Raw genomic sequence first — 23,748 nt, 5'->3', positions numbered from 1 at the left:
TTTCCTACATTGATCTGTGCAGAAATGTGCCTCGGCAACTCTTCAATATTACTCCCATCTCTTGTCATATTTGGAACCCACACACAAATTACACACTCCAGAACTAGATGAACAAATAATTGCTGCCAGAAATCTGAAGTAAAAACAGAACATTCTGGAAAAACTCAGCAGGACTGGCAGCAGCTGTGGAGAGAGAAACAGAGTTAGTATTTCGAGTCCATATGACTCATTCAGATGAAAAAGTGTTTGGAAAGCTAAAACTCTGATATTATTTTTGTTGCAATACCAAATACTTCCTCAGAAATTCAAGGACCCTGTTTGCTTTGGATGTTATCTGTTGAATCAGGACTCCCATTGATAATTGTTTCCAAGATCAATCCCCAGGTTTGTTGTGTTGGCAAATTTGATTCCTGCGCTAAAGCTATCTGTTGGTGGATTCTTTTCATCGGTAATGTACACAATATGGCATTCAATGCCAAGAAGTGCCATTAGTCAGATTACCTTTCTCCGTAATCTCGCCACCCTATAACCCTCTGAGATATTGGCACGCCTTCAATTCTCCTTCGTGAACATCCCTGCTTCACACTGTTCCACCGATGGTGGTTGTAACTTCAGATACAAAGTCTTCAAGTTCTGATTTATCTCCTAAATCAACCCCGCCTCCCTCTCCTCCTTTAAGATCTCAGCCTTTAGGCAAAGATCAAGTGTCGGATCGAGCCCAAGGCAGGGTGCAATGCCTTATCTTGTCAGCTTGGATCTTGCATGTCATAGAATCCGTACAGTGCAGAAGGAGGCCTTTTGGTCCATCGAGCCTGTACTGACAACAATCCTACCCAGGCCCTATCCCTGTAATTCTATGTATTTACCTTGCTAATTCCTCTGACACTAAGGGTCAATTTAGCATGCCCAATCAACCTAACCCACACATCGTTGGGAGTGTGGGAGGAAATGGAGCCCCCAGAGGAAACCCACGTAGACACACGGAGAAAGTGCAAACTCCACGCAGAGGCTGGAATTCAACCCTGACAGGCTCAGTGTCCCCGGCCCTGAGAGGCAACAGCACTAGCTGTTCTCTTTCTTGTGGGGACCATGAACTGAATTCATAGAATCCCTACAGTGCAGAAGGAGGCCATTTGGCCCATCAAGTCTGCACTGACCCCAATCCCACCCAGGGCCTATTCCTGTAATCCCACATATTTACCCTGCTAATCCCCCCTGACAATAGGATCAATTTATCATGGCCAGTCCACCTAACCCGCACATCTTTGGACCATGAGAGGAAACCAGAACACCCTGAGGAAACCCACGAAGACACAGGGAGAAGTGCAAACTCCGCATGAGTTTGCCTGGTCCACTCTTGAGCAATGGCTTTGTAAACTTGAAGAATGGAGTAAAAAATTAAAACCTACCACTTTGACCAAGTTTTTGCTCCCCTGACTTGGGGGCAAGAATCAGTCCTGTGAAGCACTGCGGGATGATTTATTACTTAAAAGGTGTCATATAAATGCAGATTGTTTTTGCTTTTTCCTAGTCTCCTGCAGGCTGTAACCTTGGTTGGAGATTAGCATCTGTGGAACCAATGTGCCCCAAATGCCCATTCTTTAACGGTCACTGGAACAAGAACCCTGGCTGATTTTCATTCCCAGTGCTGACTGATAGTTATTGTCCAGCACTCTTTTCAGGTCAGCCGTTGGATAGAAATAGTCCACATCGCTTCCAAGGTGAGAGAAACGTAACACAACTTTCCTCACAAGGTGCAGGAATGGGACAACCATAATGCCACAAGTACATGATGATCAATCCCTCCACAACTCCATTCTCATGAGGATGGACTGAGAGCTCAATGATACATCCTTGAATGGAGGCCCTGCAAGTTTATCATCGCAGCTTCCTGCTTGACGGAGCTTGTAAAGAAAGGTTATCGATACACTGCCTTGGGAGAAAATTGTCTTTGTAGTTTGTGTGGATGGCTTCATCGGAACAACTTGGACTCCAGTTGCTATTGGTACCTGCATGGCTTATTTATTATTGTCACAAATAGGCTTACATTAACACTGCAATGAAGCTACTGTGAGAGGGGTGGCACAGTGGTTAGCATTGTTGCCTCACAGCACCAGGGACCCGGGTTCAATTCTGGCCACAGATCACTGTCTGTGTGCACTTTGCACATTCTACCCGTGTCTGTGTGGGTTTGCTCTCAGTCCAAAGATGTGCGGGTTAGGTTGATTGGCTATGCTAAATTCATAGAAATCATAGAAACCCTACAGTGCAGAAAGAGGCCATCTGGCCCATCGAGTCTGCACCGACCACAATCCCACCCAGGCCCTACCCCCTTATCCCTACACATTTACCCGCTAATCCCTCTAAGCTACGCATCTCAGGACACTAAGGGGCAATTTTACCATGGCCAATCCATCTAACCTGCACATCTTTAGACTGTGGGAGGAAACCGGAGCACCCGGAGAAAACCCACGCAGACACGAGGAGAATGTGCAAACTCCACACAGACAGTGATCCAAGCCGGGAATTGAACCCAGGTCCCTGGAGCTGTGAAGCAGCAGTGCTAACCACTGTGCTAGCGTGCCGCCCAAATTGACCGTGTCAGGGATTAACAGGGTAATATGTGGGGTTATGGGGATAGGGCCTGGGTGCGATTGTGGTCGATACAGACACGATGGGCTGAATGGCCTCCTTCCATATTGTAGGGATTCTATGAAAATCCCCCAGTCACCACACTCCGGCGCCTGTTCAGGTACACCGAGGGAGAATTTAGCACAGTCAATGCACCTAACCAGCACATCTTTGGACTGTGGGAGGAAACCGGAGCACTGGGAGGAAACCCATGCAGACACGTGGGAACGTGCAAACTCCGCACAGTGACCCGAGCCTGGAATTGAACCACAGTGCTAACCACTGTGCCACCTTGGGTCCTAGATGTGATTTGTTTTTGTTTGTGGGTGTGCTTATCATTCCCTGTTCCAGTCCTACTCACAACCTTTTCTGATAGTCATTGATGTATCAGTTCCGTTCCCAGCTCTTGCCTTGAACTGGAAAATGTGATCAATTTTGCTTCCAGTTTGCACCCTCCCGTCCCCATGGTCCACCTCTAAACTCTTCCTTGCCTGGACTCAACCTTCCATACCCACATTTCTGAAATGCTCCCCCCACCCACCTCTGTGGCTGGCTGACCCCTGATTATGTTAATTCCATTTCCTACAGTTCTATTCCCACCCCTTCCACCTCCTCCTGGATCATCATACACATCTTCCCTGCCTTTTAATATTGCAAAGGGACATTTCTTTCCGGAACAACTTGCAGCACCCCAAACACCCTCTCTATTTCATGGGATCTTCCCATACAAGTGCAGGAGATGCCCTTTTATCTCTTTCCTTCTCCCCATCCAAGGCCCCAGGGTAAAGTAGGGATTTAGTGCTCTTATTTCAATTTATTTACTGCAGTCATGTTTATATCACAGAATCCCTAGTGGAGAAGGCAGTCATTTGGCCCATCAAGCCTCCACCATCCGCAATCTCACCTAGGCCCTATTCCTATAACCCCACACTAATCCTACTGACACTAAGGGGCAATTTAGCATGGCCAATCCACCTAAGCTACATTATCTTTGGGAGTGTGGGAGGAAATCGGAGCACCCGGAGGAAACCTATGCAGACACAGGGAGAACATGCAAACTCCACACAGTCACCAGAGGCTGGAATGGAACCCAGATCCATGGCGCTGTGAGGCAGCAGCGCTAACCACGGTGCCACCGAATTTTCAATTTTTTTTTCTTGCTGGTTTGGGAGTCACTGACAAGGCTAACAGTTATTGCCAATCTCTAATTAACCAGAGTGGTGGTTAGCCACCTTCTTGAACTATTGCAGTCCACAATAGGAACAGGAGTAGGCTGTTCAGCCCTTTGAGCCTGTTCCACCATTCAATAGACCATGGTTGATCCGATATTCCTCATGTCCACTTTCCTGCCCTTTCCCTATAACCCTCGATTTGCTGACAACCCTCACGAAAAAGGTCTATCTATCTGTGTACACACACAAATCTCTGCCCTCCACAGCTCTGCATCAAGGAGTTCCAAAGACTGTCAACCCTGGGAGAAGACATTCCACCTCAGTTGTGCTTTTAAGGTTCCAGGATTTTGATCCAATGTCAGTGAAGGAAAGGCGATACAGGTCCAAGTCAGAAAGATGTGTGGCTTGGAACAAAACTTGCAGGTCATGGGGTTCCCATGCATCCGCTGCCCTACGTACGTCACTTCCTGTTCCATGTGTACTCATGTGCAACCTCAAAATCTTTTTAAAAAATTCACACCAAGTGTTAACCCACAGAAAACGTCAGATTTCATGCACAAAATTCAAATCCATGCACTCTCAGTGGGATATGCCTTTTGGAATATTGCTTGCAGTCTTCAGAATCCTATTTTCAAGATAGTAGTATGGTTCTGGGGAAAAAGACAGAGATTGGTGTCTCAATTCCTTCCACCCTCAGGGTTTCCTAAGCTTAATACCTGTGCCTAACAAAACTGATCTATTTTCATATTTGGCAGTGGCCAGCACTGCTGTCTCAGTATTCCAGGGACCTGGGTTCGATTCCCAGCTTGGGTCACTGTTTGTGTGGAGTCTGCACATTCTCCCTGTGACTATGTGGGTTTCCTCCCACAGTCCGCAAGACGTGCTGGTTAGGTACATTGGCTATGCTGCCTTAGTGTAACCTATTGTGCCTCAGGCTGTCCTGTCTGGAGACAATACACATCTCTTTAACCTGTGCTTAATGCTCCCTCCACTCACATTGTCTGTATCTTTAAGACCTTGGTGGTTGTAGAGATTCGCATTCTAATCAGTATTCTGTAACTTGATTTTGTGTCTCTGTGCCCTGTTTGAGAGCAGATTTCCACTCCATCTGACGAAGGAGCAGCGCTCCGAAAGCTAATGGCATTTGCTACCAAATAAACCTGTTGGACTTTAACCTGGTGTTGTTAAAACTCTTACTCAGTGTACCTGAACAGGTGTTGGAAGTGTGTTACAGTAACTTCATTGCAGTGTTAATGTAAGCCTACTTGTGACACTAATAAATAATATGTAATTTCCTAGAGTCTCATCAGTTTCTGGCCAGGGTAGGGAGATGAGGTATGTGGAGTAATGTCACCGGACTCGATAAAAAGTAGCTTCAGAACATTCGCTATTTCCTGCCCACCTAACATGACCTCTTTTCAATCCAGTGTACAAGGCCCAACTCCAAAAGGGGCCAATGAATTCTTGGTTGGAAATATGATTCCAGGTTACTCGGATAAGTTGAGGCTGGAAGAATCAGATATTTTTATGGAAGATAGCAGCTGGGGGAAACAGTGGCCAGTGGGAGCCTGAGTAAAGTTTGGATGGATGATGGCTGCACGGTTTCGCAGTGGTTAGCACTGCTGCTTCACAGTGCCAGGGACCCGGGTTTGATTCGAGTCTGCACGTTTGCCCTGTGTCTGCATGGGCTTCCGCCAGGTGCTCTGGTTTCCCCCCACTGTCCAAGAATGAGCAGTTTATGTGGATTGGCTATGCTAAATTGCCCCGGAGGTGTCAAAAGATGTGTCGGTTAGGTGGATTAGCCATGGTAAATGTGTGGGGTTACAGGAATACGATAGAGGGAGTGAGCCTTGGTTGGATGTTCTTCTGGAGAGAGTGAAAACTCAATGGGCCGAATGGCCTCTTTCTGCACAGTTCACAGATTTCTGGATATTTGCTGGCTTCCCACTGCAAACCGACCGTGGACATTTCAGAGTCCAGGATGGAGACACCCAATGTGGCCTGTAAGCTAGCCTTGCACACATCGTGCATTGTAACTTGAAAGTCACCTTCTTCCCCCGCCAAGGTTATTTAAAAAAAAATAAAAGTTGCAATTTAAAAATATTGAGGAGCAAGTTTGCTGCAGCCCTAGGAACAGCCAGTTTTTATTAGGATTATAAATTACACTGTGTGACAGTACATGAAACTGGAGCCAAGTAAACGATGCAGCAGAGAGAACTTTTCAACTCGTGACATTTCACACAACAATTCTGGCCCATCACAAATGAGGTCACACACAATCACCAAAAGGAGTTTTTCCCCCCTGCTTCCCACCCCCATTCTCTGTTCCCCCCCACCCACTCTGTTTCCATTTCTTCCCTCCCCCTCTTCAGAACATGAGAAGTTTCCAAATATTGATAGAATGGTACAAATGCTGGCGGACCTTTTTTGCACCCCCATGCGTTTCACAATGTGGAGCTGTTGGGACTACTTTTCTTTTGAAATGGAGTTGACTAGTGGAAAATTGGCCACCCTTAGCCCTTACAAGTGCTGTATCCTTTCCCTCCCTCCCCCCCAACCCCCCCCCGCCCCAAACCAGAGAAGGATGTCAGTCAAATCAGCAAGCAACCTTTGAGTGAGCAGACATTTGGACATTCGCACCAATCAAAACCCAAACTGAAAGTAACACTCCAGAATCTCTCATTGGCATGTCTTGTTAAAAATAAAATATTTTATACTATTTTCCACCACGGACTTTTTCAACAGGTCTGACGCAGACCAAACGTCCTCAAGCAGTGGCTCAGGTGTAGCACCCATGCTTCCTTACCTCCAGTAATAACTGCATGCAACCCTGCCCAGTATTTCCATTCCATGCGGTGCTTTGATCATTGAAACAGTACCTCAAAAATACTCACCCTGCCACGATGACCGCAACCAAAAGCATTAGCCGAAGAGCACGGGCTGCTTTGGTAACCTACGAATCCTAGTTGCACTCGGAAGACCAAAGTTGCTCGGATCTTGGCTCGCTGCTGCATAGTTGTTCTAACAAAAGGTGTCATGCGGTGGTGACCAAGACAGAAATGCAATGCACTGCAATTCCAAGTCATATAATGGGGAGGAGGAATATCCTGGAGTTTAACGTCTCTCACTGCTCTCTAGAAACAGGAGGCTGTTTGGAAATGGATATCCTGTACACGGGCGTTGCTGATGGTTTGAAAAAAAGGACGAATGGCAATAGCAGGTGAAGCAACATGCCAATAATTTAAAAAAAAGCTCGCCCAAGCTTCCTCTAGTTGGCAGTCCTCCAGTGCTGAGCCACTAGGTAAACAACGATGATCTCTTGTGCGTTCCAAATTCTGGACAGTTCAGGATATGGTATTCTATAAATTAGCTTTGGAATGGGCCTGGATGGCAGCACCAGAGGTGAACGGACATCTTGAACATTGGCTCCTTATTCTTCGAGATAAAAACTCACCCTGTATTTCTGTAGGAATATCGTTCAGTGGGAGATTCATAAAAAAAACCGCACTTGGGATACAAAAGTAGTAACATCATGCAGCAATAGTGTGCAGTTTGAGCGCCTGCATTATTTATTCTGAAATGCCTTGCCACAACTGCAAACGGTGTAATAAAAAGGAATGAAAACTCCTAGGGTGATGCCTCACACCAATTTTTTTGCATTACTGGCTTCTTCATTTTATTTAATGCCCCCTCACCCCCTTGAGCTGCCATGAAACTGAATTGAGAACAAGGCAAGGGTCAATTTGAGGATTCGACCGTTGCCACCCAGGGATACCATTTCCAACCAATTCTCACTGACCTGGTTGTCCCTCTGGATAGAAAGAGGAAACTCGCACCACTCCTCCTCGTATAGAAGGATGTTTTTTGTATATTCTCCCCGCCTCCCCCAATCAAAAAAGGAGTCAGCTGTATGGATTTCCTCATCTTGAAGTGCACACCAGATGTGCTTCCCAGTGACATGAATCTCCTATTGAAAAGGGCTGGATTCTGGAGATAACAGGTCCTCGCAGTGGCCATTCAAGACAGCAGCGTCTTTTCTGATGTGGGCCCCTTCATAAAAGCATTTTTGTCCCCTCTTAACTATTCCAAATGAGAGCGCAAGATACATCAGTTACTTAATAAAGGGAACCCAGACTTTGTGCACCCATTAAGCAGCAGGCTCCAAAACAAGAATTCTCCACAAGAGCACCCACAGCAATGTTCTTCAAAAATCACCATTAAATCAATTTTTTTTAAAAGCGTTACTTATTAACTGCTGTACTTGGAGGTGGTTAGGGTGGAACAGTGGACAAACAAAACGCTTTGCGGTTGGGGGAGGGGGGGGGGGGATGTGGGGGAAGGGGCATGCAAGTGCGGAGGAGAGGGGTTGTTTTAATTCAGATTTTCCACAAGTTCTGCGAGGAGCATTTCTTCCAGATATCAGAAGGCTTTATCCCTCTTTCCTTGCCCCTAGAAAGAAAAAACTCCGGAGGCAGTGTTTGTACATGGCATGCGTCAGATTCTGGATCAGAACCTGGACACTCCCTCTGTTAACTATTCCGATTCCCTCCGGTCAAATACAACTGATGACAGACACCAGCTACTATTCCGGGTTGCATTATGCCACCAAGAGCAGCTCAGAACGCTGGTGCTCTGTCAACGAGATGCGAACCGTGACAGCTTCAAAGCCACGACTGACAAGGATGTTCCTCAGCATTGACCAGAGAGCAGCAAATACTTCCCCGTCCCTTCTTTCAGTTTACAGAACCTGGAACCAAACTACATTTCACTGGTAGTTCAGCATCAGAAAAAGGGTTGTGGGGTGTGGAGGGAGGAAGATTCCTGTACTCTGCCAACTGATGCCATCGTCTGCAAAAGGGAAGACCTAGGTTACCAGGACTGCGAGTGACAGTGGAGAAACACCGATGTTTTTTTCCCCCTTCAGCTCACCCATTTATTGTTAATCTCAAGTTGCTTTGATTCGTTGCAGCGACCACTTGCATGTTAGAATAAGAACAGCATCAGGATTTCACCTCTACGCCCGTCCCATCCTCACCACCTCTGAGTTCCAAGAGCAGTGGTATGTACAAGGTGGAAAGTTAAAACTGATGCTGGATTCCAAACACAGATTAATGTTGGGGATGTTGTCTGTGCTTTGGTGATAACTGAGCATCCAATGCAGGGAGGAAGAGGAGCCACAACAAACTATAAAAAAAAGGCCACATTCCAGACTTTGAGAGACTGGGATGTGCGCGGTGTGGAGGGACGGTATACAAAGGGAAAGAAGAAGGAGGAAAGACATGTTGCTGATCTGGAGTGTATTAATGTTGCTCAACACTACCAAACTTGCATCTTAACAGCCACAGAGTAAAAACAGTAACGGAAATGGTCATTTGTACCCATCTACCATTATTTTAAAACATTCACGCCGTTTCGTTTTGCAACATTGACAAGACAGAAGCCAAAGCAGACCTGTCTGTGGTACTTTTTGAAATGCTCGACTTTTATCACGTGGCCCTTACTCTAAACACCTTGTGTTCAAACCAATTCTAGTCATTTATATGCTCTGTCCCTCAACAAAGAAAGCAGCTGCCTTATAAGGGATTGGCATTTATTAAGTGGATCTACAAGGACTTACTAGTTACCAATAAGATGAATGCTTCATTATGGTAGAGAAATCTAGACCTCTCTCTTCTTAAAAAGGACTTATTAGCCTCTTCCTTCCCCCACTTCCTTCCTCCCAGTTCAGCTTCACACTCAATCCACTTAACGCTGCTGGAGTTGGCTCTTTTTTTTGCAAAACAACTCGTTTAGTCCACTGAAATCAGTAATGTTTTGTCTTTTTTTTTGTTAAAAAGCCATCTTCCTTTGAGACAGACAAATAAACCCCTTTTAGAGATGTAGATTTCTTCAGTTTTGGAGAGGCTGCAGTACGCAGCCGCCGGTTACAGTTTCTCATCCTGCGGCTTAATGCTTTGGGGTTTGATGGGCCCCGTCCGCACCGGCTTGGGGTTGCTGGAAGGTTTTTCGTCCTTGTGCGGCGGCGCGCTCTCGCCTTCCTGGTGTTCCTTGGCAGGGAGCGGGCCCACGTCGCTGCTGTTGCGGGGGGTCACCCGCTCAAAGAACCGCTGCGTGCTCTGCAGCACCTCCGCTCGCTGCTTCGCCTGGCAGGAGTAAAAAAACAGCACAAAATTACCCCGGCGGTCACTGACATTTCCGTCTGAAAAAGAGGTTGCCTCGTTAAGTGGGCAGGGAACAAGAAGGAAGTACTTGTGAATATTTAACAAAAAGGGGAAGCAGGAAGCACGTTAAAGTCAATTATTCTAGTTTCTGACTGGTGCATGGTGCAGTGTGGGAAAGGGGAGAAGTAGAGCAGCAACACCTCATACCCACCTTAAGTGATACAAGATCCCAGACAGCGAGTGCCTGAAGGATATTGGCAATCACGCAGGAACATAGAACATAGAACATAGAACATTACAGCGCAGAACAGGCCCTTCGGCCCACGATGTTGCACCGACCAGTTAAAAAAAAAAACTGTGACCCTCCAACCTAAACCAATTTCTTTTCGTCCATGAACCTATCTACGGATCTCTTAAACGCCCCCAAACTAGGCGCATTTACTACTGATGCTGGCAGGGCATTCCAATCCCTCACCACCCTCTGGGTAAAGAACCTACCCCTGACATCGGTTCTATAACTACCCCCCCTCAATTTAAAGCCATGCCCCCTCGTGCTGGATTTCTCCATCAGAGGAAAAAGGCTATCACTATCCACCCTATCTAAACCTCTAATCATCTTATATGTTTCAATAAGATCCCCTCTTAGCCGCCGCCTTTCCAGCGAAAACAATCCCAAATCCCTCAGCCTCTCCTCATAGGATCTCCCCTCCATACCAGGCAACATCCTGGTAAACCTCCTCTGCACCCTCTCCAAAGCCTCCACATCCTTCCTGTAATGTGGGGACCAGAACTGCACACAGTACTCCAAGTGCGGCCGCACCAGAGTTGTGTACAGTTGCAACATAACGCTACGACTCCTAAATTCAATCCCCCTACCAATAAACGCCAAGACACCATATGCCTTCTTAACAACCTTATCTACTTGATTCCCAACTTTCAGGGATCTATGCACACATACACCTAGATCCCTCTGCTCCTCCACACTATTCAAAGTCCTCCCGTTAGCCCTATACTCAACACATCTGTTATTCCTACCAAAGTGAATTACCTCACACTTCTCCGCATTAAACTCCATCCGCCACCTCTCGGCCCAACTTTGCAACCTGTCTAAGTCTTCCTGCAGACTACGACACCCTTCCTCACTGTCTACCACACCACCGACTTTGGTGTCATCAGCAAATTTGCTAATCCACCCAACTATACCCTCATCCAGATCATTAATAAATATTACAAACAGCAGTGGATTCCAGGGAAGTGAGCCTGCACATTTATTATAAATCATAGAATCCCTACAGTGCAGGAGGCGGCCATTCAGCCCATCGAGTCTGCACCGACCATAATCCCACCCAGGCCCTATCCCCATAACCCCATGCATTTCCCCTAGTGAGTCCCCCTGACATCCAAGGGGCAAGTTAGCATGGCCAACCCGCCTAACCCGCCCATCTTTGGAATGTGGGAGGAAACCGGAGCACCTGGAGGAAACCCACGCAGACACGGGGAGAATGTGCAAACTCCACACAGACAGTGACTCGAGGCCGGGAAATCGAACCCGGGTCCCTGGCGCTGAGGCGCAGCATTGCTAACCACTGTGCCACCCTTTCAATAAAACCATCTCAGTCTAAACTAAACCGCCTAGTTTCATACACATTACAAATAAAACCAGCAAAAGGGACAGAAATAACATTTCAATACCGAAATTATACATAACATATTTAAAATTGAAAAACAAACTTGAAATGCAGCCATGATAGGAGGTCCCTTTTGAAGAGTGGTTTGGATTATTGCCCCAGTTTTGAATAACTTGGACATGGGTGTAAATGTTTGCAAATAAGTAACTAAGACCTCATGATTAGAAACATTACTCACTTTCCCCAGACTGTACTGTGACTAGTCATGCTCATCATTAACATCACTGTCTAATTAACACAAATCCATTACTCTGCATCGCCCAAGAATAATCTCAAAAAAATTAAAATTACTTTTTTAAAACTAGTTACATTCCCACCACCTCCTCCCAAAGTCAAATATTACAAGGTGGGCCTGTGTGCTCTTACAAGCCTTCCTCATTTGGTCTTTAGTACTTCTGTCTGAGGCTGATGGTCTACACTCGGTTCCTGAACTGGACCGTCACTGCTTACGGTGTCTGACAGAGTCTAACTTGTCGCTCCAACCTGGTAGTATTCAAATGATCCATTCCTTGCGGCTTTGAACAGTATCAAAGTCTGTTTCTCTGGAGAGCCCCAAGTGGTGTGTGAACGAGATATGATCGTGATGGAGTTTTTGGAGAACACCTTCTCTCACTGCTTTTGGAATCCGTGTAATTGAAGACTAGAAGGTCATCGGCACGGTGGTACAGTGGTTAGCCTCAGCACCTGGGACCTGGATTAGATTCTTGGCTTGGGTTACTGTCTGTGCGGAGACAGTATTGTGTGTGTGTGTGTGTGTTTCCTCCGGTTTCCTCCCACAGTCCAAAGATGTGCTAGTTCGGTTGATTTGGCCGTGCTAAATTGCCACTTCGTGGCCCGGGATGTGTAGGTTAGAGGGATTAGTGGGGTAAAGGTGTGGGGTTGTGGGGATAGGGGCCTGGGGTGGGATTGTTGTCTGTGCAGACTTGATGGGCTGAATGGCCTCTTTCTGCACTGTAGGGTTTCTTGGATTTCTATGAATGCTTGTCAGAGGTTCCCACTGCTCACGGTATGGCCCAACACCCAATTGCTACGCAGTATAGTCTGAGCCAAACAATTGCCACAAAGAACAGAACAGGAACAGGACCTTAGGCCCACCGAGCCTGCACTGATCACGTTGTCCTATCGAGACCAACCGCCTGTATCCCTCTATATCCTGCCTGTTCATGTGCCTACCCAGATAAGTACTTTGTGTCCTTCCACTGGGCTTCTTGAAGTTCAGAGCTTGTTTTCTGAGGCCGGTAGAGTATTTGTTAATGTGAAAGGAGGTGCTTCGAACGCAGGTGAGCGCCAAGTCTTGCCTTGAAACCTGCTCAATTGGAGCTCTCGGGGAGGTCTGCTGTTTGTTTGTTCCAGGGGTGTTTAGTTTCTCCGAATCTTTCACAATGCCCTAATCAGCTTCCCTTGATCTGCGAGTATGTCCCCTTTGCTGGATGTTGCTGCAGTGACAACTGGTTTAAACTTTTGCCTGGGAATCGCCCAGGTAGCTGGCCCAGAGATCAGCAGCTTCCTTCAATTCCTGGTTTCCCGCTGCAACAGTTACTTCAACTTACTGCACAAAATCGATTCTTGGACACTTGCTTCCCCGCTGAGCGGAGAAGCTTGCTGGTTCTGCAAGAATTTCACAAATTTCTCTGTCTGTGTCCAAAGGTTGTGGTGCTCAGGCCCTTTACTTTGGAGGTCGGGCCTCCTGGTTCTTGTAGTTTTATTTTGGATTGCTGAATTTGAAGTCACTCCAATTTGTCTGGTCGGACTATGAATCCAGCCCCTGCCCAGTTTAAACTTTGAGCCTCAATTGCTTTATTCCTGAATTCATGTACTTGAAATTGCTGGAAGTTTGTCCCATTTTCTCTTTAAAAGGAAGTTTGCGACCTGCAGGACTTGTCCTGCCTTGCCACAGGAATGCATTTGGCTCCCCCTGCTGGACATTCTTCATGATGGGTTTTTTTTGCCACTGACATCAGGAGCATTTTAAAATGGATGAAACAAGTCTTCTCACTCCTCCAGCATTTTTGGCAGGTTTTTTTGGCGGGCAGGGCTCCCGATCTTGGGCCTACATAATGGACTGAACCCTCCAGAGCTTCGGAACCTCTCCAAAGTACACTCAGATTCTGCCTTGCGTACAGCGCGGCCTTTTCAAAAGCTGAAACATCTTTAGTTTCTCAGAAATCTGATGACATCATATCGAGCATGCTGAATACTGTACAGTGATGGGTTAACTCTTGTTTGAAGCCTCTGTCGCCACAATAATCTATATTGGTCAGTAATAAATAAATCGATGGATTCACTTGCCTCTAGCTTCCCTGGATGAATCTCAGAATCCCTTCAATGCAGAAGGAGGTCATTCGGCCCTTCAAGTCTGTATCAGCAACAATCCCACCCAGGTCTTATTCCTGTAACCTCATGTATTTAACCTCCCAATCCTCCTGACACTAAGGGACAATTTAGCATGGCCAATCAACCTAACCTGCACAGCTTTGGACTGTGGGAGGAAACCCACGCAGACTCGGGGAGAACGTGCAAACTCCACACAGACAAGTGACCTGAGGCCAGAATCAAACCCGGGTCCCTGGCGCTGCGAGGCATCAGCGCTAACCACGGTGCCACCGTGCTGCCCAGGAGCTCGTTAGTTTGCCCAGAGGGGGCTCTGGTCACCAGGAACGGGCAGGCTCAGAGACAGACTGTCCAAACTGCTCGGATAACTGGGGTGTGAAGTGATGCCATGTGGCTCGTATCACAGTAAGTCACGATTGCATCTTCAAGCTGGAGTAAGATGGTATCTGAGAGCAAAGCAGACATTCATCTGGCTTTGCTCCCAAGCACTCTGGGCTGCAACATTACCAAAAACATAAGAAAAAACATCTCCAAAACTTACCGAGACTCTTGAGTGTATGAACAAATTCAGGCTATGAGGAAGGAATTTTGCCTGCAAACCTTAGGAGAATGGGAAGACTGAGGAAGAGTGCAAGATGTCACAACAAGGCTTTGGAGATAATCGTAACCTACGTGCCCAGACAGGAACCCCACAGGTTTTATGCTGCACATGTAATATCAGGCAGGAGTACAAGTGTCCAAACTGCACGCTATAACCCAGGCAGGAACATGCACAAAAATAGATTCTTACCTGCTGCGACACATTGCCTCTGAAACACGGCAAGGGATTGATGCCACATTGGGCTGGTCCAGGAGACTTTCCCCTGGGGCTTGTCGATCCAGGCCTGGAAAATTGCAGAAAGACAAAGCTTGCCTAATGCGTTTCCATTGACACCATATAAACACAGCAGCCTGCGTCTCCTTGCTTGATTTTCCTGTATTCACCATACTCTGGTGATCTAACGGCTCCAGTGGTGCGAAAAGGAAAAGGGGGAGGCCTAGCGGTATTATCGCTAGGCTATTTATCCAGAAACTCAGCTACTGTTCCGGGGACCTGGGTTCAAATCCCGTAACGGCAAATGTTGGAATTTGAATTCATAAAAAATACCTGGAATTAAAAATCTACTGATGACCATGAAACCATCGTCGATTGTCGGAAAAAACCCATCTGGTTCATTAATGTCCTTTAGGGAAGGAAATCTGCTGTCCTTACCTGGTCTGGCCTACATGCGAGTCCAGAGGCAACGCAATGTGGTTGACTCTCAGCTGCTCTCCAAGTGCGACTCGGGATGCGCAATAAATGCTGGCCAGCCAGCAACGCCCATGTCCCATGAATGAATTTAAAAAAAGCTGCCCCATAAAGTTTAGCTCTGCTGCCAGAAAGCAGTGGAGAAGATTCAATAGGCAAAATGCTTTTACTGGGAACCGTGACTCTTAAATCAGTCCGGGTGTGAGTCAATGCAGATTTTGCTACGGAAGCTGAATTTGAGCCAACTCACCTCACTTATCTTTACATTAAAATTGTGAGGGCAGCACCCGAGATATGGACTGAAAAGTCAAGAGAGCTTTTCTTTAAAAAAATGAACCTCCCTCCTTTCTCGCCTGACAGCACTTTCACCAAGAGATGAGGCTTTCTGGTGTTCCGTACCTGTGAGAAATTGAGATGTCACGTGGGCTCAGCACTGGATCTGCATGCGGCTTCACATCTGACCTGCACTGAATGCCTGGCATTTGATGTTCAAATGCCAGCCAGTAAGCTGGGCAGCAGGGTGGAAAAGCTACCGTGTTCCCAGCGTAGGTCACTGGATTTTTAGAAAGCTGATTGCCCTTCTCCAGCCACCCAAAACCCGGGAGCTTCTGCCTGTATCGCTCAGAACTGCTATCGCAGGCCTGATCAAGTACTAATTCCTCTACAGCCCCGAGAATTCAACAGTTTTAAATAATAGTGATTAGGTTTGGTGTTAGGATGGCAACAGGAACCGATGGACATTCTGTATCATCGTCGAAACCTACAGGAGGCCCCAACTTCTCACCTGAACATTGCAGGTGATGGAACAGGATAGGCAAACGTCCCAGGAGATGGATTCATTTTTCTTTCCAAGTGAAATGTTTTCGGGTCCACCGGGTTAACCTGTGTCAAAAGGAGAGCGTGATATACTTTGTACATATGTTAACAGGACTGCAGACACAACTTGCAAGCTGAAGCACTTAAATGAAACTTGAAAAGGTTTGACTTCTTTACCTCTCTTCCGAGAGTGGGTGCCGCAGTGTGAAAGCTAGAGTGAAGGACTCTTCGTGGAGGCCCTGGCGGGACGGTTTGTGCCTGCGTATGGTGTAGAGACTGTGGAAGTTGAACCAGGGGTTGCTGCATGGACCCAAAGCCGGGGACAGATAACTGGGAGCCCAACATTGGGATCAACATCTGTCAAGAAAAGCATTCTAAAATGAGCACAAGAATGAAGGCTAGAGCCTCAAACTAAACACACAAAATACTAAAGGGCTGCGTCAAGATATAGGATCCCATTTCAAAGCTTCAAAAGATTCTGGTTGGGTAATCAGCCATAGCATTGTCTGAAAACAGAAACAGCAAACCTCAGCATATACACCTTTACATCAAATAAAGAGGGTTACATTCACACGTCTGCCTCCTTTTGTTCAGGGTGGCAGATCCCATGGCATTGTTCAAAAGGGGAGGGCACAGTGTTGTCCAACTGTCCTGGCTAACATCAGCTATGGCTCAATGGACAGCACCCCACCTTAGGAGTCCAGAACTCAAGGCCCACTCCAGGGTTTGAGCACAACAGTGCTGGAGAGATCGTTAAACCGAGGCTCCGTCTTCCCCCTCACATGGATACAAAGACTCCCAAGGCACTAATTCAGAGAAGAACAGTACTGTTGTGCATCCTGGTTAATACGTATCCCTCAATTAGTATCATACAAAACAGATTCACTGATCATTATTATTGTGCTGCTACAAGTTCATAGAAACCCTACAGTGCAGAAGGAGGCCATTCAGCCCATCGAGTCTGCACCAACCACAATCCCACCCAGGCCCTATCTCCATAAACCCACATATTTACCCTGCTAATCCGCTGACACTAGGGACAATTTAGCATGACCAACCAACCTCTCCGATACATCTTTGGACTGCGGGAGAACGTGCAGACTCTGCTCAGTGACCAGAGGCTGGAATTGAATCTGGGTCCCTGGCACTGTGAGGCAGCGGTGCTAAGTTGGCTGAGTTTTGCACAAATTGTTGATGCATTTCCCACAACACTTGACGACTACATTTCAAAAAGTACTTCATTGGCTATAGAATGCTCTGGGGTATCCTAAAGTTGAGAGAAGTGCGATATAAATGCAAATCTTTCAATGAGCTTTCCTCAACTAACTAGAAGCAAACAGGGTGAAGTGCTCATTCCATTCCATGCTGTTTTGGGACAGTCCTGTAGAGGGACTGCTACACCTGCCTCAGTCAATACACTTCACAAACTTATCACATCATGAACTTTAAAACGGCGGCATGATAAAGATGCTACTTTTCACATCGTCTCCGATCATTTTGAAATGCAATAACCGAGGGCTTTAAAATTTCACAATTGCTTTGAATTTTCAAACAATACTGACTGGTTTCACAACCAACCCCCCACTACCCTCACCAGAAATTTGTATCAAAAAAACTCACTGTGGAGGATTACCTGGTGGAGGGGGCCACTGGACATTGGTGCTGCAGCAAAGTAGTTGTTCTGATTGTGCTGTTGCAGTGGAGAGGAATAAAAGTCCGATGGCTGGGCCATGCTTTGTCTCATCTGTCCGAAAGGTAATCCACATTAGCATTCAGTGAGTTATCCGAGTACATCATAGTAATTCCTGGATAATGTTACACACTGTGACAAATGCATACAGTCTAAGCACATGGGGGGAGGTGATGGCCTAATGATATTATCGTTAGACTATTAATCCAGAAACTCAGCTACTGAGGATCTAGATTCGAATCCCACCATGGCAGCTGTTGGAATTGGAATTCAAAAAAAAACTGGAATTAAGAATCTACTGATGACCATGAAACCATTGTCAATTGTCGGAAAAACCGTTCTGGTTCACTAATGTCCTTTAGGGAAGGAAATCTGTTGGCCTTATCTGGTCTGGCCTACATGCGACTCCAGAACCACAGCAATGTGGTTGACTCTCAATTGCCCTCCAAGGGCAACTAGGGATGGGCAATAAATGGTCAGCCAGCGATGCCCATGTCTCAGGAATAAAAAAAAAACATACTGCAACTGTGCCTCGAGGACAATATTACCCTCTCCAACAAAGACTGAGCTGTACTCTGAGCTGTGATTTGGGACAGTGGACAAGAGCTTCCCAATGGGGGAAAATGCGTATCCTACTGGGGTGCAGTGAAATGTACAGGCGAGGAAAGATTCCGTCCCTGTTCTCTGCCGTGTTAGAAGATTGTAGCACTGGACCTCACTCAGTGCCTAAGGCTAGGGAGAAGAGTGATCCAGTTTGCCATCCAGTGATCTCTATCACTCGCTGTCCTGTCTTGCATTAACAGAGCACTGAAGAGCCAAGAGGTTTTTGATGCAGTTCAGGAATTAAGAACTGTAAACTTGTCTCATGCTGGTTTTAGAGCCTGCATTAAATGTTACGGTCTATTGAGTTTAATTAGCCTAATATAAACCGGGATAGCAAGGGCAGAGAGGGGAAGAAGCTCTGGAGGGATGAGTGCAGGAGAATTGGAGATGGGCCTGTTTCTGGTCCAACAATAAATGAGGCACTTGCTGGATCTTGTTCTGGGAAAAGAAGTAGGTCAAGTGGATCAGATGTCAGCGGGAGAACATTTAGGGGACAATGATCATAGTATCAGAGGGTTGAAGGTGGCTATAGAAAAGAACAAGGAGCAATTGAGAATAAAAATACCCAATTGGATTTCAGAGTTAAAAACACATCTGCAACCCAAATATCAGAACAAAGGGCTGGTACAGTCAAGATATATTCCCACAAAAAGGAAAGGTAGCACCAGTATAGTACTTCTGGAAGGAGAAAGAGAACTGTAGAGTGTAAGATGATGCAAAAATCTCTGAAGATTTATACGGACTCGAAACATTAACACTCTTTCACAGATGCTGCCAGACCTGAATCTTTCCAACATTTTCTGTTTTATCTCATGGATACAAAGTTGGCTGGGTGACAGGAAAGCTAGCTTGCCTGAACAGAAGAACACCCTCTCAATGACTGAGAAAGCACTGCGTGAGCCAAGAGTGTCAGAGGCACAGAGGTTTACAGCATGGAAACAGACCTTTTGGCCCAACTTGTCCATGCCACCTTTTTTTTTAAAGCTAGTCCTAATTGCCCACATTTGGCCCATATCCCTCTATACCCATTTTACCCATGTAACTGTCTAAATGCTTTTTAAAGGACAAAATTGTACCCGCACGCAAGCCACGTGTGTGAATCAGTATTAAATCTGGACAGAGCAAAACAAAGATGAGATCTGGCACTTCCAGCTTGACATGTCATCAAAATGAAGCACAACATGCAGCCACTGACTCTGGTGTACATTTACATTAAGTGCATAATTCTGCAAACTAGCATATGTTTAATGGGAGGTTAAAAGATTGAATAATGAGTACGTGGCACCAGTACAAGTTTGGTAACGAAATGAGCCCTTATTTAAAAGCTTTTGAATCAAGTCAACACGACAGTTTATACATGACTCACTTAGTGGATCAGAGTGCAACCACACAACTATTTCTCCCAACCTTCTCAACACAGACCTTCGTGAGCTGCTTCTACCTTCACTATCTTATCCAAGCGATTAGCAGCAAATTTAAAGGGTGCTCACCGGCCTTCTACTTACGCACACTTGAGGGAGAGTGCGCTCAGAAGTGGTAACCTGATTAAATCCCCTTCGCCCCCCACTATCTCAAAGTCATCAGGATTACTCGCCACCCATCTACGGCTATCCTCTTTAAGATCACTCAGTTCAAGCCCAACAATGAAATCTCGAACATTCTTGACTTGTATAGGAGCTTAGTTCCAGACTAGGGGGGCTAATTTTAAATTCAGAAAAGTAAAAAAAGAGGGCTACTTTGATCTAAAGATTTTGTTTTGACAAATGACATTGGATGGGGTGAAGAGTGGAGAGAGGTGCCACCTGTGACAAACGGCTGAGACGGGAACAGCTGACTCAATCTTCTCCTTTCCCAGGTCAATGGGATAAAGAATGGCTGAAGGACTCATCATCGCTTAGAGTCCGAGGTTGCTGGAAAGCAGCAGCAGTCTATGTGGGAATCTACTCTGTGCTGTTACTACCCATCCATGGGCGGCACGGTGGCGCAGTGGTTAGCACTGCTGCCTCACAGCACCAGGCACCCGGGTTCGATTCCCAGCTTGGGTCACTTTGTGCAGACTCTGCACATTCTCCCAGTATCTGTGTGCATTTCCTCCGGGTGCTCCGATTTCCTCCCACAGTCCGAAAGACGTGCTGGTTAGGTACACTGGCCATGCTAAATTCTCCCTCAGTGTACCCAAGTGTGGTGACTAGGGGATTTTCACAGTAACTTCATTGCGGTGTTAATGTAAGCCTACTTGTGACACTAATAAACAAACTTAAACTTGTGCCTTCAGTGACTACCAGGCTCAAATTTAAGACAACCGTCCCGTTTAGTGTGGTTTAACCCTCTTTGCTCCCATTAACTGCAAATTTCCAGGCATACATCCGTAGTTTGATTATTCTCAAGATGGGGGGAGGAGCTGGTTTAATCCAGTCAAACAGAGGGGAGACACCAGTGGAATTGCTGAGTGACTAAGAGGGAATTCGAGAAGAAACAGGTTCAGGAGGCCAGTGGACATGCTTCAGAAGCAAGAAAGGATTAAGAAATAGTGTGAGAAGGTTGAGACTGGAACTTGGTCTACCTCTTCATTTGTAACTATTCCTGAGATATTGACAGTGAGTGTCCCTCTAACGCACACAGACAGCCCAGGCCACTTACCTGTATCAGCTGAGAGTCGATGAGCTGGGAGTTGCCCAGCTGAGTATTGTAGATGACGGACATCGGGGGAGTGCAAGCTGCGTGCTGGTAGGGCAATCCCGGCTGAGCCTTCGCTACCTCTGCGGCCTGCACTGCAGAGAAGCCGACATACTGGCCTTTCACTGGAGCCCCAGATATGAGCGTAGAGCCTTGCACCATGGCTGCAGAAGGAGGGGACAGTCCAGGCTGGAGATACAACTGTTGAGACCTGTCAAAGACGACAGTCACTTGCATGCAAACAGCGGGAATGTAAACATGCAGAACCCACCACAAATCATTTGTAAACCGCATTTTCTAAAACGGTCAACCCCACCTCACACCCACGAATCACTGCAACTACAAACAGCCGAGTTCAAAGGGCCAGGATAGTGATCTATGCTATGTGGCTCAAGAACCTTAATTGTTTTTCCCAACACCTCACCAGTGTGCCTATTCTGCATGACTGCAAATAGCCCGTTCACTGGTCTGCAATGAAAGCAGCTCTAAAAGGAGACTGGTACAACTGAACTGGGGATAAAACTACAATGCAAGTGGTAATGAGCTCTGGTGAAGGTTTACACAATGGCAGAGTTAACAGGACTGAGTGCGCTTATACTTTGGTCTATTTATTGCAAATGTTAAAATCAGTCACACGTTAAAAAGGATGATTTAAGAAGGAGCAGACCCATTGAATTACCTGTCTTATTACGAGACACATTCTGCAACGGCTCAGAAAGCCTTACCTGAAAGACTGGAGGGAACTGAACATATCTTGCGTTTGGGAGACCGGTGTTCCTTGTCGGATGCTGAGGGCAGAAACTTGGGCCTGACCCTGAAGAGGAGTGTGAAGGGGAAGTGTGATCTGCTGGGTCGGCATCGCCTGTAATACAATAGAATAGCAGCTGCCTGAAAGTGGTTTTGGTGTTTAAAGGAGGAAACACTAAGGGAACATGAAATAATCTCTGATAAATTATTCACGTAAGGGGGAACAATGTTATGGTTACGTCACGGCTCATCAGCATGGGTTATGCCCATTGCAATAGCAAACGAAAAACCTTGAAAACTTCTGGTTTGATCACTGATTTGTAAGGAATCAGTTGGGGCGGCACAGTGGCAGAGTGGTTAGCACTGCTGCCTCACAGTTTCAAGGACCCGGGTTTGATTCCCGTCTTGGGTCACTGTCTGTATGGAGTGTGCAGTGTCTCTGTGGGTTTCCTCTGGGTGCTCCGGTTTCCTTCCACACTCCAAAGGTGTGCAGATTAGGGGGATTGGCCATGCTAAATTGCCCCTCAGTGTCAGGGGGACTTAGCTCGGGTAAATGCATGGGATAGAGCTTGGGTGGGATTGTGGTCAGTGCAGACTCAATGGGCCGAATGGCCCCCTTCTGCACTGTAGGATTCTATGAATTAGGGGAATCAGTACAACTGGCCTCGTAGGTCCATGAGCTAGTCACAGGAAAATCAACCGTCCAGTGACCCTTTGCTGACAAGCACTGGTGTCGACTGTTATGGCATCGTCCAGAGTGTTGAGATTTTGTTAGAAACAAAAAGGGTTTATTGAATAGTGAATCTCAGGTACAGGAGGCTGTGGCTCTGGGCTGCCCCGGAGCAGAAGCTCTAGTCCTTACATGTTTACTACATGGCTGTTCAATGATTCTGCCTGAGAGAGGACTCCATCCTCTGGCATGATCTCACACACTGTTTCCATTGGTCCCTCACTTCTGCTGTACTGTTTTAAAGAGAGACACCACATAACCAACTTCAGTTGCACTACCCTCCCAGGGAAACCCATTTTAACGGTGTTTGTGCAAGATGTATAGTTCACAGATCTCAAGGATATTCAGACACTCCAGCCTCTCAACAGTTCTGGAAAGCTCAACACTGAGACCTGCACACAAGGAGTGAGTGCACCAAACCACGGCTCAGTTGTTGGCAATTCCACCTGAATCACAAGGTTGTGGTTTCAGGATCCGGTCCAGTGAATGGGGTGCAACACTACACCCTGGTGCCACTATTGCAGAGGTTGGAGGAGTTCTCCCGGGTGAGTTTTAACTTAGCTTATCATTGCAGTTAGCACATTGCTGCTGTGTCAGGGCCTTGCAGTTCACAAACTGATGCCGCAGTTCCTGCATTAGAAAAGTAGCTAAGACTTCAAAGGTATTTGATTAGCTGTAAAGTTCTGGAGCACGAGAGAGATGCTGCAGAATTACAAATCTTTTCTTTCCATTGCAAAAACAGCGGTGGTTCCAAGAGAAAGCTGAAATCTGCCCCCAAGGTATCAAGACAATTCTCTCTGCACGATAGAGGATTACGAAGATCTTACCCGTGAGAGTCCAGACTGGAACGCCTGATGCTGGGAGATGGAGGGAGGCATCCCACGAGGCTGGCTACCGTAGAAATGACTTTCCATGTAGCATGGAGGTATGTGGCCACTTGGTGCTGCGGTAGGGGAGAAATATTGATGAGTTTTGGTTTTCAAAGTAATGTAATATCTCAAGTGTTTTTAGATTGGTGAGAACACGCAAGCGCATTAAATTCTGTCAATGTGGGAGGCCACAAAGAAAGAGGTGCGAAACACTAAAAGCAGTGTTAAAGCTTCCAAAAAAATCCCAGGCTCAATTCAAGCACACCTCAGCCCAACAGAGACGCAATTACTTTGCTTGTGGAATGAAATTCAAATGATGGCTGTGGTAGTGTGCGCTCAAGAATTG

The 23,748-nt window shown here is 46.5% G+C and overlaps 1 protein-coding gene across 1 annotated transcript in view; it reads right to left on the bottom strand.

Moving 5' to 3' along the window:
- Positions 1-5,914: 5,914 nt before the first annotated feature.
- The window catches only part of prrc2a (proline-rich coiled-coil 2A), a 129,494-nt gene continuing 111,660 nt past the window's right edge, over positions 5,915-23,748 (bottom strand). Inside the window, exons 26-33 of the mRNA XM_078219083.1 lie at positions 23,361-23,476; positions 21,782-21,918; positions 21,021-21,267; positions 17,721-17,831; positions 16,265-16,444; positions 16,056-16,153; positions 14,774-14,867; positions 5,915-9,946 (exon numbers count right to left, since the gene is read on the bottom strand). Of these exons, the coding sequence (XP_078075209.1) occupies positions 9,728-9,946; positions 14,774-14,867; positions 16,056-16,153; positions 16,265-16,444; positions 17,721-17,831; positions 21,021-21,267; positions 21,782-21,918; positions 23,361-23,476 (1,202 nt within the window). The 3' untranslated portion in view covers positions 5,915-9,727. The remainder of the gene's footprint in view (positions 9,947-14,773; positions 14,868-16,055; positions 16,154-16,264; positions 16,445-17,720; positions 17,832-21,020; positions 21,268-21,781; positions 21,919-23,360; positions 23,477-23,748) is intronic.

The sequence above is a fragment of the Mustelus asterias genome, chromosome 8 (assembly GCF_964213995.1).
Source record: "Mustelus asterias chromosome 8, sMusAst1.hap1.1, whole genome shotgun sequence".
In the NCBI taxonomy this organism is placed as follows: domain Eukaryota; kingdom Metazoa; phylum Chordata; class Chondrichthyes; order Carcharhiniformes; family Triakidae; genus Mustelus; species Mustelus asterias.
This window is presented reverse-complemented; position numbering and strand designations above follow the sequence as displayed.